Here is a 17,823-nt window from a genome sequence, read left to right as displayed (position 1 = left end):
ATGTGCGGGCTGTTGACCAGGTTTTACTTTTTGTGTGCCAAAACAATATGGCAATGACCATTTAATTTTTAGTTTTGGACCTCTGTTTCTGTATGGTGTCTTTTTTAGCCCTTTTTCCACATGCCTGTTTTTAACTGTCTTCTATTATGTCAATTGGGACTGATATATAGTCGTTTTTCAACTCCTCTCTGTCTTCGTGTTCTATAGTTTTGACTTGAGTGCATGTGACCCCAGTTGTTTTTGCGCCCTAAAGCATAACAGAACCAAAACCAACTGACAAACAGCAGTCAGCTTGGATGGATGAACGAAGTGCCTGCTCCAGAGACCCATACACAGCAATGTTCACTGCATGGTCATTGAGGAGGCACTGATGGTAGCCCCTTGGTTCATCTAAGCAGCCAGTTGCATATTTATTCATCCACACACATCTCTGCAGCTACTGTTCACTCATGTCTTCTATGGGTGATGCTGCACCACAGTTGCCTTGGCACTAGTTTTGGATACTTTAACCGTGGCACGATGCAAACAGTTTATAAACCTAGCCATTTTGGAAATGCCTCCACTCTTGGGCTGAATGCCAGTGATCATGCCCGTTTGGAAGTCAGACAAATCGCTCCATTTCCGCATTACAACAACAACTGCACTATTTTCCACATCCCCCCGATATGCTTTATATATTCTCAATAACTAGTGCTGCCTTTTCTTGTCCATGAGCGGTTATTCCATGTTGACATCAAACATAGGTGGTGGTCACATTAATGTGACTGGACTGTGTATATTTTTAGATCACTCTTTGAGAAGCATAGGACAAAAGATATTAATATCTGCAATTATAAGATTCTCAGTTTGTCACAATTTGGCATATATGTTATGGTTTGGACCCTTGATCAGTATTCTTGTCATCAGCTAACATTACAGTTTGTGTGTTGCCATGTAAAGTCATTGGATGATCATTTATGTAGCATAGAAATAAGAGTGAGCCAAGTACCAGTCCTTGTGGCCTTTTGCATGTTATGTTTCTCAATTTTGAGATTAGTTTCATGCCTGAGAGACAGTCTGTTACAGAGACCCTCAAGGGCTTTGACAGTCACAGAATAATTTTTCTTTTCTTTTCATTTTTATGGTCTGTTAATACTTTTCTGGGGAGAATCTTTTATGAATGTCAGAGTGAGAGTCAGTTAACAAATTCTGAATTCTGATCAGTTACATGAGTGAGTATTTTTATAAAAAAGAAATAAAGAAGGAAACCACTTTTGAAAGGATAGGAAGAAGTGAAATATGTCTAAATTTTACAATTAGAAGTGATTTGTTTATCTCCACCTTTGTCGATGGGTGGTACTACAGCTTATTTGTCTGTCTGTCTGTCTTATTTGTGTATCTCTGGGAATATTTTCAGTCACTGATTGATTACAAAAACGGCCTAAGGATAATCGTAGCAAATCAACACAAAGTTTAAAATTGTACTAGAAACACCATCACATCTAGCATAATAGTTGGTTAGTTCCTTGTTTCATAGATGAAATTCACAGTAAACATTCTGATTTGGAATGTGTCAGTAGAAAAAGTGTGGAACAGTCATATACAACTTAAAAAGATATAAAAAAATAATATTTATATGGCTACATGCTGGCCATAGAAAACTTTTTTTAGTGACTCATTATCTCTATCCAGTTAACCAGTACTTCTTATTGATGTGATGAATTTTTTAATCTCCTTTGCAGTTGTATATTTGAAACTAACACCTGTTGGTGATGCATGCACTGTCTGCACACATAGATCTAATACATATATGTTTGTTTGTTTATTACTGGGTGCAGTGCAAGAGCGCACATACCTGGGGGCTAAGGAGGGGGGGAGGGTGCCTCCCCCTCCCCTTCCCATCCTAGTTCTCTTCTGCCAAAGGAAAAAATAGAGTATAGTAAAGTGTTTCTTCTTTTTTCGAGACAATGATTTAACAGTCGGTAATACAAAGGTTTTTTATTGGGTCATATCTCTAATTTTTTTATTTATGCTTAAAAATTGCCATTTGCCTTCCAAAAATTAAAATGCTTCATACCTCCAGGTGTAGCATCCTCGCCCCCTTACAAACTGTAACCATTCCTACTAGGGCCATTTTCTTCTAGTAGCTTCTTCAACTGTTCAAGACTTGACGAGAGCAAGGCAACTGCCAGATTTGGGCACCCTGGAGTGGATAAATTTGAGGGAATGATAAAATACAACAATGGATTGAATTTCAAAAACTGGCTGTTGTGCCAGGTTTACTCCAGAAGTCTACCTCTAAGGGATACAAGTGGTGACTCAGAGGACACTAACAGACTGAGGGGCATACTGCTTGATGGAGGGAGGGAGAGAGAGGCACTTATGATCAGGTTGAAACTTGGCTGCTAAGAGAGTGCCAAGTTGCTTCTGGCTTACTGTCATCAGCCTGCTCTGCAGCTCCCACTTGACCATTCGCTCCCCTTTGATTATTGGTAGAGGGTATGTTGGAAGTGTATCTTCATCAGCGATGTCCATCTAAGCATCACATCATCAGCCTGTGCATGAGAACAAGGCAAGCATTGGTCACAATATCCAGTGGTAACCACTGCCGAACCAGCCCAAGTCTTGGCACAGATCTGCATTGAAACACAGTTCCTTTGTATAGAGGACCAAACTGAGAAAAATAAAAATGTTGATTGCAAATAAAGATTTTCGCTATCATTCTGTCAGTCGACCATACACACAGCTGTAACTATATTTATAATGTAGCTCTGTCTTTCAAATGGATTTACTCCAAAGCAGGTTTAGTGAACACATTGGATATGAGTGGGATTTTTCAGACTGAATGCTTCTAGCAATTAGCAAAGCATCTAGCCTCATACCAGAAGAATTCTGATGTAAAGCATTCTGTGTGTTATGCAACTGAATGAGAGATGATGCATCAGTCACATTCATGTTTAATGTTCATCCCCCCCCCCCCCCCCCCCCCCCCCCCTGAGCAATTTTCTGAGCTCTGCGTTAACACATTCCACAGAGCACTTCATCCAGGCCATATTATCCTGCTCAAAGAGTGACACGATCTTGACATTAATATGAGGAGCTTTCTCATGAATGTGCCTAAAGTCATCCTCACTTGTATAATTCTGCTGATGGCCCATGAACTCAACCCCATGGCTGCACTTCGCAGACTTTTCAAATACTATATGCAAGAGTCATGAAATTCAGACTTAATTAATACTCTCACAATACGAATACCTGAAAAACATCACAAACAATAGAATAAGTTAATCAATACTAGTCCACATAGGAAGTCACACAGATACCATTCACTTCTTCATGGAAGCCTGTGAGATCAAAGACTAAATGAAATACCACATAGAAACAGAAACGGCTGCTACACTTGGCGTGTGTAGTCGATTCTATTGCTGCGGGTCTAAACCATCAAGTTGTTGCATGAATAACTCAGAATTACAAGCTCAAGCCCTGTCCATCAACTATCATAGTATTTTTAGTTGGCTCATTATTCATTACCTTAAAAGTTTAGTAGTTTGCTACTACTAACACTTACTTAGCTGTGTTGTTAGAGATACTTTGATTCTTGTGATACAAAAGAATTATCTTAGTTACTTAACTGAAACAATTGCTTGCTGATTGTGGACTATAAATACTAATTTTCATTCAGACATCTAAATATAAACTTATAAACTGTATTAAAAGGAGAAAATATTTGTTAAAGTGACTATTGCAGAAAAAACAGAAAATGCTTTTATTGTGTGTGCTGTAAATGGCATTGATGTATGAATGGCATTAATACTTGTGTATAAGATAGGTACACACTTCAGTCCAGTACAAAATGTTGGAGGGAACAGATAATGAATTCTGTTTCTCAATGCAGACTATAGGCTGCATTTATTAAAAATGTGGTGGGTTAAAACTGTTATTCAACTGAGTTTTGAACCCAGATTACTTCCATGGTACTCACTACTCTTTTGTGAGTAGATGCATGGTGAGCATTGGGCCCCAGGCCATTGGACTACTCCTTGCTTTTGGGTATGACAGTCATACTATTTGACTGAACCTTTTGTCTGACTTGATCTTTCAGATGGCTTCCTTGTTGACAAACAGGCGTTTCTATAGGACCCTGATTGTAGTTAGTTACTTTTATTTGATCCTTGCTTCCAGATTTGATCTCAGTTCTTCCAAAATTTTACAGTTGTGCAGGGAAGATTGTCCAACATAGTGCATATTCCACCCCTTGTGCAACTGTACCTTGAGCACTTCATGTGTGGGTGAATTGAATTCAAACACATTTACCAGTCCATTGCAGGGGTTGTCAGTTACTTGCACACTCATAGCGCCTGACAATGTGCCAGAACTAAAAAAAACCCTATGTTTGCCAAGGGATATGTGTTAATTAAGTCTGGTGTACTCTGGGCAACAGTTTCCCTGCCCGGCAGTTATTACTATGGCAGGGTGCTGCATATGGAGAGAGCTCTCAGTTAGATAGTCTGCAATGAACAGAATCAAACTTTCCCATATTGGAGTCCACAAGACACCAGCAGTCTCACTGAAGAGAACAGACCATTTCAGTGCTGGAAAGTATGACCTCAAGACTTTTCTGTCCCTGGACACACCACAAGAGGAAAGTAGATACAAAAGAAATGGTAAAAAGTATTACCTCCATACATTGTTTGTTGACAGAAAAACTGTTTTTCTTTGTTGAAATATTGAGGAAAAATTCAGGGAAGTAATATCAATCAGCAAAATGTGAAAACCTTTCCTGTGAGAAGCACAGTGACTTTCTCATCACCATCACTCATCACAAGAGTCCAGGGTGTGATTTTTCCATCGTGACTTCACGTTGCAGAGAGCTGAAGAGCTGTGTGCAAACTTGGAACAGTGGAATGTCAATTTCAATTGCCAAATCCTGTGAGGCCCAAAAGATGACAGAGCAAATATAGGTGCTTCTATTTTGGCTTTGAGTCTGACCATCACCACACTCTTGTAGCCCAAAGACAATTTATTAATTTTGAAGTAATTTAATAGTTGGGGCAGCTGGTCACATTTTCACAATGCTTGGCATGCTGATTTAGTGACACACTGCAGCGACAGGTAGCAGTGGTAGAACTTATATAAACAGTTTTCATAATACTCATATTTTATTCTTCTTCTTTATAGTAAGTTGTAGGCTCGTAGTACATTCTGAAATGCAACTTTATATAGTGATCTGGAGGACGCTTAACTTCATTTCTTTTTTCTTTTTAAATAATAATAGGAACACTGGTGGACTTGTTGTTGTTGAATAGATATATTTTCAGTCATTTCACTTCACAGTACAAATCAGTATCAACCACCATGCTATGAAAACACACACAACTTGTACTCCATCCTCACCCTTTAAACTCATACTACAAACTGTCAAAGACAAAGATTTACTTGTATCAACATGTAGCTTCAGTTTGGCAATGATTTACCACTTCAATGTAAAGCTGTATGTTGAGTTGTCCTTGCTGTTTTTTAAGTGTTTGCATTTTGGGAATATATCTTTAGGTTGCACAAATGATGCCATCTGTGGACACTGCAGACAGCTGCTGCATAAGAACACTCTGTGCAGCCAACCACTGGTATGTATCAACTGTAGAGATCATCTTTCCCCTTGGTGTTTGAATTGCTCCATTTAAAGAAGGAAATAAAAATACAGGAGTACAAAAAATTTGACCATCTTTTTTGTTTTGACACAAAGAAAGCATATGAATGCCTACATCCAGCTCAAATGGCAGCAAACTCTGCAAACGTGGTGATTAAGCCCCTGTCTGTTGTGAGGCTGAAGATATCCACATCCCCTGAAATTCTGGGTGCCATGATATCCCCCCCCCCCCCCCCTTATGTTCCTGCTATATCTGTATAGTTGTCTCCAGTTCACCTCCACCTGACTAATCAACTGACATTCCCTGCCATGTGAGACTATCTTCCTCTGGACATACTCATCAGACTAATACTGCCTCATGGTTCTTTGTCAGCCACTGATTGGCAGAGGCACATATTATGGCCTGCAGAACAGTTCACCACACCTTTCTTCCAGATTCATGGCCTGAATCCCCCCGCATTCCCCCTGACACCTAACCAGAGATAAAGCTCGTAAGGAAATTAAAAATGAAAAGAAGACAAGGGAAAAAATGTAAAAGTAGATCCAAAGGGCCTAGCTGCATTGAACTTTCGTCTCCCCATGCACGCACACACACACACACACACACACACACACACACACACACACACACACACACACACACACACAAAATATTTTCTCTCACTTCCTTCCTGCCACCCATGGGTACACCTACAGCCATCATCCAGCAACACTGTTAAGATTATTTTGCAGCACCTACAGGAACTCAGACAACTACAATATCATAGTTTCCAGCAGTGTGCAGTGCTCTTCACCAAACTTGGATCCATGAAACATATACCCCAACCCTTTGTAATCACTATGCATATTTTTTTAGAAGTAGTGTGACATAAAACTCCTCAGCACTCTGGCCTTAGCCAAGACACAACACTGTGACACAATATAATACACTCTCAAATGCTGCAACACTTCTCCGTGGATTCCTGACAGCACGTTCTTGCAGTCGTTAACTGTGTCAGGTATGAGAATGAATTCTTAACCCAGCGTAGGAGAACTATGACTGTCTCACTATGGAAAATAGAAAACCCACATGAAATGGACAGCTATAGACACTCCAGTCTCAAGAATATTCTGTGTCAGTTACTTGAACAAATTGTAAACGAGAAGCTATGTATGTCTCTTGAGACAAGGCGTCTTTTGGCCAACTCCCCGTTTGGATTTCAGGAGAGCTTGCCCACAACTGACAGTTTAATTCACCTGATGTCAGCTATAAGAAAATTTTATGCATTGCCAACACCTCATAGCTGTTTTCTTTTACTTACAAAAGACCTGTTCCACCTCACAGCATTATCACTTCCTTACACATAATATAAGTTTAGGCTCCCTCCCAATTTTTAACCAGAATGCTGTCTCTCTCTCTCTCGCTTCGCTGCCCCCCCCCCCCCCCCTCCCCCCCTCCCCCAGTACTCCAGTATTGTAAATACACAAGAGGTTCTAGCTCTACAGAGGATAATGCAGTCCATTCTTTCTTTATCTTTTTCTTATTTTTAATTTTACGAGGTGCATTCAAGTTCTAAGGCCTCCGATTTTTTTTCTAATTAACTACTCACCCGAAATCGATGAAACTGGCGTTACTTCTCGACTTAATCGCCCTGCAGACATACACATTTTTCACAATGCTGACGCCATGATTCCATGGCAGCGGCGAAGGCTTCTTTAGGAGTCTGTTTTGACCACTGGAAAATCGCTGAGGCAATAGCAGCACGGCTGGTGAATGTGCGGCCACGGAGAGTCTCTTTCATTGTTGGAAAAAGCCAAAAGTCACTAGGAGCCAGGTCAGATGAGTAGGGAGCATGAGGAATCACTTCAAAGTTGTTATCACGAAGAAACTGTTGCGTAACATTAGCTCGATGTGCGGGTGCGTTGTCTTGGTGAAACAGCACACGCGCAGCCCTTCCCGGACCTTTTTGTTGCAGTGCAGGAAGGAATTTGTTCTTCAAAACATTTTCATAGGATGCACCTGTTACCGTAGTGCCCTTTGGAACGCAATGGGTAAGGATTACGCCCTCGCTGTCCCAGAACATGGACACCATCGTTTTTTTCAGCACTGGCGGTTACCCGAAATATTTTGGCGGCGGTGAATCTGTGCGCTTCCATTGAGCTGACTGGCGCTTTGTTTCTGGATTGAAAAATGGCATCCACGTCTCATCCATTGTCACAACCGACGAAAAGAAAGTCCCATTCATGCTATCGTTGCACTTCAATATTGCTTGGCAACATGCCACACGGGCAGCCATGTGGTCGCCCGTCAGCATTCGTGGCACCCACCTGGATGACACTTTTCGCATTTTCAGGTCGTCATGCAGGATTGTGTGCAAAGAACCCACAGAAATGCCAACTCTGGAGGCGATCTGTTCAACAGTCATTCGGCGATCCCCCAAAACAATTCTCTCCACTTTCTCGATCATGTCGTCAGACCAGCTTGTGTGAGCCCGAGGTTGTTTTGGTTTGTTGTCACATGATGTTCTGCTTTCATTAAACTGTTGCACCCACGAACGTACTTTCAACACATCCATAACTCCATCACCACATGTCTCCTTCAACTGTCGATGAATTTCAATTGGTTTCACACAACGCAAATTCAGAAAACGAATGATTGCACGCTGTTCAAGTAAGGAAAAGTCACCATTTTAAGTATTTAAAACAGTTCTCATTCTCGCCGCTGGCGGTACAATTCCATCTGCTGTATGGTGCTGCCATCTCTGGGACGCATTGACAATGAACGCGGCCTCATTTTAAAACAATGCGCATGTTTCTACCTCTTTCCAGTCCGGAGAAAAAAAATTGGAGGCCTTAGAACTTGAATGCACCTCGTATTTTTGGCAATTCATAGGTTCACAGAGGCTAAGAAGTCTGCTGTCTCAATGTCCATATATGTCAATAACTTCTGTATGTACTTCAATTCTTCCACAATGAATGTTGCTGAAAACTTACAAGGTGCTGTAAGGTAAGTGTAGTCCCAGGCCCTCAATCTTGGCTTCCAGTTTTCCACTGCCAAAACCTGTGTTATGCACTACAGCAAACACAGGGATGTTCGCCTACATCCAGAAGTATACTTTCATAATGAACTGCTCGGTATTATAGAGTCAGCTCTCTTTTAGGGGCTTTCATTTCATGCCCGTTTGATGTGATCACCACATATTTGCCAGCTTAAAAACAGTGTTGGTTGAAACTTGACTCTCTCTGCTGCCCCAGTAACACCTGGTGTGCAGACAGCTCCACCCACTTGCATCCTGATGAAGCCCTTGTCTTAGCTCAACTGGATTATCGGTGTCTGGCTTGTGGAGCAGTGGCCCCATTGATGTTACAACTACCATACCCAGTTGTAGTGGTGACTTCTGCCACCGAATGTATCAGGCTGACCAAATATAGCAGGATGAGTTAGAAGGCACCATATTAAGACTCGTCTGAGCTTTCCAAATGATTTATTTGTTTCCACTACAGTGTTCCATTCACCTCAGTACATGTCGCAGGGTGCCGCAATGCTGAGGCTACTGCCCCAGCGACCCAGTGCAATGTGCTGCTGTGCGTCAGCCTTGTAGGACTGCATTGTCAGGGCTGCGCCAGCAGCTGGCTCAATGGTCTTCTTCCCCGTTGACTCAGTGCTGCTCTGCTGGGAGGCGCCGAGTGGCCTGCTGCTTCTTTCCTCACTGGCATAGCTGAGATCACGGCTACCACAAGCGCCTGCGTTCCAGCATCCGAATCTGCAGCCCTCACCTCAGGATGCCCTCGGCATGTGTTGGAAGCCAGGACGACTGCCCAAGGTAGTGAGCCGTGGAGTGGTCTGCCGCTGGTTGGCTGCCTACGGACCCCACGTCACCCTCAGAGGGTCGAACCAACGACCTGCCGTGGACTGGGATGCTGGCACCCCGTCTGCTGCTGCGTGTAGCTGGTGGTGTGACATGCCCCACTGTCCTGGAGAGCTGCAACACTTGAATTGAATCTTGTTAGAAACCCGCACCTATTTATACGTGGCTTTGTGCCTCTGTTTTGCTAACGCACCACTCCGAGTCACATACTGACGACACCTAGGTTATGCCAGTGGACCCCTTCTGCCTGTAACTTGCGCCATGCAAACCGCTACATTTACACTTCTAGCAGTTTGACGGTCCTGTGGCCTCCATTGTACTTCGCAACCGCTGCTCAGCGTAACTTACTGTCAACAGGCCCATGCCCATGTGCTCAGAAATGTTGCACCGAATCTAACTGTCCTATCTTAAACTGTGGTACCACTACTCAATACACAGTGGTGAGGTATGACTTACAAGTTGTGCCTTTAGAATGAGCCCTGTGGACAGACTCCAGACAGAGGCCAGGGGTTCCTCCTCTACGAATCAGATACTTACTTTTGAATTATGCAATATATGTCCCCACTTTCAACAACTGATTCCCCATATCTTTTTCTCTGAGAAGCGGATCCACCTCCCAAAAAGATGACCCATGTCTGCTGTTTCAATAGTAGTTCATCTGGAGTCTCTTCCCTCTGACTTTTTGTCTTTCTCTGTTGAATCCTCATGGCAGTTCGCCTTCCTGAACGCCATGCCATGGTGCAAACATCATCGAAAGATCAACCGTGTCATACCCTCCCAAAAAAAATAGTAGAGACCTCTGTTGTTGTTTGTTCCTCTAAGTGCTTGATGGTTGCAATATTTTTAGAGCAGAATTACTGGCCATTATCGAAGCCCTCCAATATACGTGCACTCTACCTCCTGAAAATTTTTTAATCTGCCGTTATTCTGTAAGCAGGCTACAGGCCATAAATCGAGGTTATCCTTGGGAGCAGTTAGTTTCAAACATACCCTATCTTCTTTCTGACCTCTGTGGTACTGGGAGCTAGTTTTTGTTCTTTTGTACTCCAAAGCTCATTGGGTTTCTGGGGAACAAGCTTGCCAATTGGTTAGCAGAGGAGACTACAAAGACGATAATCTTGGAGATGGGGATACTGGGATCTGAATTTTGATTGAAAGTGTCTCATCAGCTTTTAGAGGGTTGGAATGAGGAATGATGCACTGTGGCCATTTCAAACAAGTTATAAGCAAGAAAAATGTCCATGGCCATATGGCGTTCTACAATCCACCTTTCCTGAAGTGAATCCAGTATCACCCATACCTGGGAGACTCAATGTAACGTACTCAGGTGAGAGGACACACCCCATTGTAGCTGTCATCCTTCCTTTCATAATTAGTTGTTGTCTACATTTTTTACTGTTCTGTGACTTGAGAATTCTGCCAATCTTCTGCAGTCAGTTGGGCGCGGAGGGGTGGCTGCTGGTCGACGTGGTAGTTGACCTCATGCTGCAAGATAAGCTGCTGCTACTTGTGGCTGGTGCTGACTTGATTACTTTTTAATAGGTGTCTTTATGTCACTTCTTATTTCATCCTATACATCCGATGATACCATAGAAGATCAAGTTGGCTGTCCACCCTTTTCTCCTCATGGAATCCTTTATGCCATGATTGTTAAGGGAAGAAAAGACTTGTGAATCTGCTGTTTAGGATCCTTTTAACACCCTTAATCAATTAATCAACCAAATTTTCTTTATTTCTTGGATTACCCTTGTACTTGTTTATGATGAAACTTAAAAGTCTATCATTCTAGAAACTAAAGTTTATTTAAGAAGGGGGGAAGGAATCTTGAAAAATAGATGCTGTTGTAAATTCCTTGCATACATAATATATAACGATATAAAAGGAAGTAAAATTGATATATATCAGAAAGGAAGGAAGGAAAATTAAGATCCAATGTCTTTTGATGATGAGGTCCTTAGATACAGAGAAAACAAAAGGAAGTTGGTTGTCTCCTTTTTAAAGGAACTATCCCAGAAATTGCCTTAAGCTGTTTAGGGGAACTGTAGAAAGGATTTGAACTTCCACTCTCACAAAAGTGAGTGCAGTGTCTTGCCACTGTGCCACCTTCCTTCAATATTTAAAGCAACAGGCTGGAAGAGAGAAGTTTTGAAAAGACAGCTGACAGCTTATCATTGTCCTTGCTGCTTCATCATATCACTCATTTCTTCCTCCTTTACAGTTGATGTTGTTGTGGTCTTCAGTCCAGAGAGAGGTTTGATGCAGCTCTCCAAGCTACTCTATCCTGTGCAAGCTTCTTCATCTCCCAGTACCTACTGCTACCTACATCCTTCTGAATCTGCTTAGTGTATTCGTCTTTTGGTCTCCCTCTACGATTTTTACCCTCCACGCTGCCCTCCAATACTAAACCGGTGATCCCTTGATGCCTCAGAACATGTCCTACCAACCGATCCATTCTTCTAGTCAAGTTGTGCCACAAACTTCTCTTCTCCCCAATCCTATTCAATACTTCCTCATTAGTTATGTGATCTACCCAAATTATCTCCAGCATTCTTCTGTAGCACCACATTTCAAAAGCTTCTATTCTCTTCTTGTCCAAACTATTTATCGTCCATGTTTCACTTCCATGCATGGCTACACTCCATACAAATACTTTCTGAAACGACTTCCTGACACTTAAATCTATACTCGATGTTAACAAATTCCTCTTCTTCAGAAACACTTTCCTTGCCATTGCCAGTCTACATTTTATATCATCTCTACTTCGACCATCATCAGTTATTTTGCTCCCCAAATAGCAAAACTCCTTTACTACTTTAAGTGTCTCATTTCCTAATCTAATTCCCTCAGCATCACCCCACTTAATTCGACTACATTCCATTATCCTCATTTTGCTTTTGTTGATGTTCATCTTATATCCTTTAAGGACACTATCCATTCTGTTCAACTGCTCTTCCAAGTCCTTTGCTGTCTCTGACAGAATTACAATGTCATCGGCGAACCTCAAAGTTTTTATTTCTTCTCCATGGATTTTAATACCTACTCCAAATTTTTCTTTTGATCCCTTCACTGTTTGTTCAATATAGAGGTTGAATAACATCGGGGAGAGGCTACAATCCTGTCTCACTTCCTTCCCAACCACTTCTTCCCTTTCATGTCCCTCACTCTTATAACTGCCATCTGGTTTCTGTACAAACTGTAAATAGCTTTTCGCTCCCTGTATTTTACCTCTGCCACCTTCAGAATGTTCCAGTCAACATTGTCAAAAGCTTTCTCCGAGTCTACAAATGCTAGAAACGTAGGTTTGCCTTTCCTTAATCTAGCTTCTAAGATAAGTCGTAGGGTCAGTATTGCCTCATGTGTTCCTATATTTCTACGGAATCCAAACTGATCTTCCCCGAGGTCGGCTTCTACTAGTTTTTCCATTCGTCTGTAAAGAATTCGCGTTAGTAATTTGGAGCTATGACTTATTAAACTGATAGTTTGGCAATTTTCACATCTGTCAACACCTACTTTCTTTGGGATTGGAATTATTATATTCTTCTTGAAGTCTGAGGGTATTTCACTTGTCTCATACATCTTGCTCACCAGATGGTAGAGTTGTGTCAGGACTGGCTCTCCCAAGGCTGTCAGTTGTTCTAATGGAATGTTGTCTACTCCCAGGGCTTTGTTTCGACTCAGGTCTTTCAGTGCTCTGTCAAACTCTTCACGCAGTATCATATCTCCCATTTCATCTTCATCTACATCCTCTTCCATTTCCAAAATATTGTCCTCAAGTACATCGCCCTTGTATAGACCCTCTATATACTCCTTCTACATTTCTGCTTTCCCTTCTTTGCTTAGAACTGGGTTTCCATCTGAGCCCTTGCCATTCATACAAGTGGTTCTCTTTTCTCCAAAGGTCTCTTTAATTTTCCTGTAGGCAGTTTCTATCTTACCCCTAGTGAGATAAGCCTCTACATCCTTACATTTGTTCTCTAGCCATCCCTGCTTAGCCATTTTGCACTTCCTGTCGATATCATTTTTGAGACGTTTGTTTTTCTTTTTCCTGCTTCATTTACTGCATTTTTATATTTTCTCCTTTCATCAATTAAATTCAATATTTTTTCTGTTACCCAAGGATTTCTAGTAGCCCTCATCTTTTTACCTACTATATCCTCTGCTGCCTTCACTACTTCATCCCTCAAAGCTATCCATTCTTCTTCTACTGTATTTCTTTCCCCCATTCTTGTCAATTGTTCCCTTATGCTCTCCCTGAAACTCTCTACAACCTCTGGTTCTTTCAGTTTATCCAGGTCCCATCTCCTTAAATTCCCACCTTTTTGCAGGTTCTTCAGTTTCAGCCTACAGTTCATAACCAATAGATTGTGGTCAGAGTCCACATCTGCCCCTGGAAATGTCTTACAATTTAAAACCTGGTTCCTAAATCTCTGTCTTACCATTATATTATCTATCTGAAACCTGTCAGTATCTCCAGGATTCTTCCATGTATACAACCTTCTTTTATGATTCTTGAACCATGTGTTAGCGATGATTAAGTTGTGCTCTGTGCAAAATTCTACCAGGCGGCTTCCTCTTTCGTTTCTTACCCCTAATCCATATTCACCTACTATGTTTCCTTCTCTCCCTTTTCCTACTGACGAATTCCATTCACCCATGACTATTAAATTTTTGTCTCCTTTCACTATCTGAATAATTTCTTTTATTTCGTCATACATTTCTTCAATTTCTTCGTCATCTGCAGAGCTAGTTGGCATATAAACTTGTACTACTGTGGTAGGCATGGGCTTCATATCTATCTTGACCACAATAATGCGTTCACTATGCTGTTTGTAGTAGCTTACCTGCATTCCTATTTTCCTATTCATTATTAAACCTACTCATGCATTACCCCTATTTGATTTTGTGTTTATAATCCTGTAGTCACCTGACCAGAAGTCTTCTTCATCCTGCCACCGAACTTCACTAATTCCCACTATATCTAACTTTAACCTATCAATTTCCCTTTTTAAATTTTCTAACCTACCTGCCCGATTAAGGGATCTGACATTCCACGCTCCGATCCGTAGAACGCCAGTTTTCTTTCTCCTGGTAATGACATCCTCTTGAGTAGTCCCCGCCCGGAGATCCGAATGGGGGACTATTTTACCTCCGGAATATTTTACCCAAGAGGACGCCATCATCATTTAACCATACAGTAAAGCTGCATGCCCTCAGGAAAAATGACGGTTGTAGTTTCCCGTTACTTTCAGCCGTTCACAGTACCATCACAACAAGGCCGTTTTGGTTAATGTTACAAGGCCAGATCAGTCAATCATCCAGACTGTTGCCCCTGCAACTACTGAAAAGGCTGCTGCCCCTCTTCAGGAACCACACGTTTGTCTGGCCTCTCAACAGATACCCCTCCGTTGTGGTTGCGCCTACGGTACGGCTATCTGTATCGCTGAGGCATGCAAGCCTCCCCACCAACGGCAAGGTCCATTGTTCATTGGGGGTAAGGGGGGGGGGGGGGTCCTTTACAGTGTGGAAGGATATTACTGAATAAACTTGACCCACAACTTCAGGAGTAAAAGACAGATCAACCCTTTGGAATGACAAGGTTCCTGCAGACAATTGTGAAGAAAATAAGTCGTTAGTCTGACAAGGTTATATCTGACATCTGCTACAAGTAATATGTACAGATTACTGCAATTAGTGGAGAAACAGTTACAAAAATGCCGAACTTGTAACTGAAATCACTTTGTTAGATTCATTGGGCAGATGGAACCTAAATTTTTATTATTTATGACAAATAAAGTTGAACATTTGTACAATTATTAGTTTTCACTAATCAAATCTTATCACTCTAACAAACATTAGGATTTAAACAGGGAAAATGTCAACCATGTAAATTGTTCATTTTTGGGAGAAGAAAAAGCAAGAGAAAGGAAATTTGCTCTTATAAACTGACTGAAGAAACAAGCATAGAGGCAAGTAACTTGTGGAAATGCATGAGATGCTTGAATAGCACAATAAGATGCAAATTTCATATAGTTTTCAGAGGTCATTTGCAGCAGCAGTTTTATAAACAATGTGGTAGGGGAAAGCTTAACACAATTATGTTGTGTTTCTGTAACATTGCTTTTGTAAAAGTTATTTACAGTTCATTATGACAATAATTGACTAGTACAATATCAAAAAAATCATGACTATAGGTAAAGAGACAACTGAATAAAGAGTTCATAAAATTTTGATATCGATATATAAAGCAAATGAAATTTTAGTTGGCATATTGCCATTTCATTGGGTTGAGATGGTGACTAAATAGCTTATCATAAAATGGAAACTCGGGATAGGATAAATGGTCTTTAGTTTTTACTGTAACTGGTTAGAAGCTGTAATGTCTCTAATAATTTTTAGACCTTCAGAACAACAGAATGTATTTGTTCCAAAATATTTCTTTCTATAGTAATCTGCTATGCATTTTGATGCTAGAGAGTAGTTTTAATGTTGTCCAATATTAACAAGAAATCCTCTTGGAATCTTATTTTGAATTGTTTAAGTGTTTGCTGGGAAGTAAGCGGGTGTGCTGAAAAGTAATGCCTCCAAATTTTTTATGTAAACACTCTTGAGGGGTTTTTTTTTTTTTTAGCATGACAATGGTAGACTACACAGAAGTGCTGCGACATCTGCAAAAATCCAACACTGGGGTTCATTGACATCAATCGTCCTCTATACAATTCTGACTTGGCCCCATCCAATTTTCATCTGCTTCCAAACTTAAAGAATATCTTCGAGGTCTTTGCTTTGCTAGTGATGAAGCGGTGCAAGCAGAGGTGGGGTTATGGCTCTGTCAACAAAGTCAAACATTCTACAGTGACAGTGTCAACAAACTAGTCTTTTGTAGGGAGAAATGTGATCGTCACCATGGTCACTATCTTGAGAAATAAATATGTAGCCATGAAGAGTAAACGTGTAGAAAGTTAGTAACATTTGTTTTGCGTATAAAGGCTTAAGAGTTTGCACATAAAAAATTTGAGGCATTACTTTTCAGCACACCCTTGTAATCTGATTTTGCAATGATAAGTAAGTCATTGACATGTGCTAGAACTACAATTTGGGATGAAGATTTTTAACTTAATTAAAGTGTAATATAAGTTTCCTTTAATTTACATCTATGGTCACAATATTTTCTGTTTAACAGATTACCAGTTTCAGTCTTTAATGACTATCATCAGATCTGTCTCATAAAAACAAAGTCCTAATGCACTGCAGCCATTGTGGCATGGTCAACTGTTAAATGCAGAATCAGCTCCAGCATCGTCAGATACATATAAATCACATCACATGCACGAGTCATGTTGTCAGTAAAACATTAGGACTTTGTTTTTATGAGACAGATCTGATGCTGGTCATTAAAGACCGAAACCGGTAATCTGTTAAACAGAAAAGATTGTGACCACAGACGTAAATTAAAGGAAACTTATTACATATACGGGTCACTGTGTTTTGTCGCGACAATGTTGCAGCTTGTGAAAGTGTAATATGTTCACAAACAAATTTTTACTCTTAATTAAGGAGCATGTAGTATTTTAAAAATGAACATCAGAAGAATATTTGTCAGTGTCTTGAACTGGAAAGTAATGACCTTATTCTTTGTTGCAGGGCAAATGCAACATCATCGTTATTGTCATCATCATCAGCAGCAGCAGCAGGCAATATTCAGGAAGGAACATCACAAATTAGTACAGAGGAGGAAGCTTTTGGGTATGAAAGTTTGATAATTTAATAAAACTACATAAAGAAGGTTTATTCATACCTATTACCATTTTTTATTTTTCTACTATTGCTTCTCCATTTTCTAGAAACAAGTTTTAATTTCAATTACACTGTCAGCAGCAGCTTTTACCATTGGTACAAGGTCTAAGGTTTGGAGTGTGAAGAGTTTTTGACATGCCGGTATATGAAATATGCTAGCTAAAATGTAGGATTATACATGTGCATCTGTTCTCTTTCTCTCTCCCTCCATCCCTCCCTCCCTCCCTCCCTCCCTCCCTCCCTCCCCCCCCTCCCCCCTCCCCCCCTCCCTCCCCCCCCCCCCCCGTCCCTCCCTCCCCCCCTCCCCCCCCCCCCTCCCCCCAACACACACATCCTTCCTCCACAGTTATATGTTTCACCTTACTGATATATCACTGACAGATACAGAGAACCAGTCAGCTTAGACAATGAGATCAAATGTAGCAACAGTTGTAGTGTTGTAGAAACATACAATAGAATCACAACAGATGAGTAGGACACAACAGTAGTGTACTGAATACACAAATAACAATAGAACTGGTGAAGTTAGAAAGCGTTGATAACTGAATAGAGATG

General features: G+C 41.0%; 1 protein-coding gene across 1 annotated transcript in view; it reads left to right on the top strand.

The window, feature by feature from the left end:
* LOC126416128 (protein Njmu-R1-like) overlaps positions 1 to 17,823 on the top strand; it is a 100,637-nt gene that overhangs the window by 20,461 nt on the left and 62,353 nt on the right. Inside the window, exon 2 of the mRNA XM_050083665.1 lies at positions 17,116 to 17,217. Within this exon, the coding sequence (XP_049939622.1) occupies positions 17,116 to 17,217 (102 nt within the window). The remainder of the gene's footprint in view (positions 1 to 17,115; positions 17,218 to 17,823) is intronic.

This window comes from Schistocerca serialis, chromosome 8, assembly GCF_023864345.2.
Source record: "Schistocerca serialis cubense isolate TAMUIC-IGC-003099 chromosome 8, iqSchSeri2.2, whole genome shotgun sequence".
NCBI lineage: Eukaryota > Metazoa > Arthropoda > Insecta > Orthoptera > Acrididae > Schistocerca > Schistocerca serialis.
The sequence above is the reverse complement of the archived record's forward strand: the minus strand, read 5'-3'. Positions and strand labels throughout refer to the sequence as shown.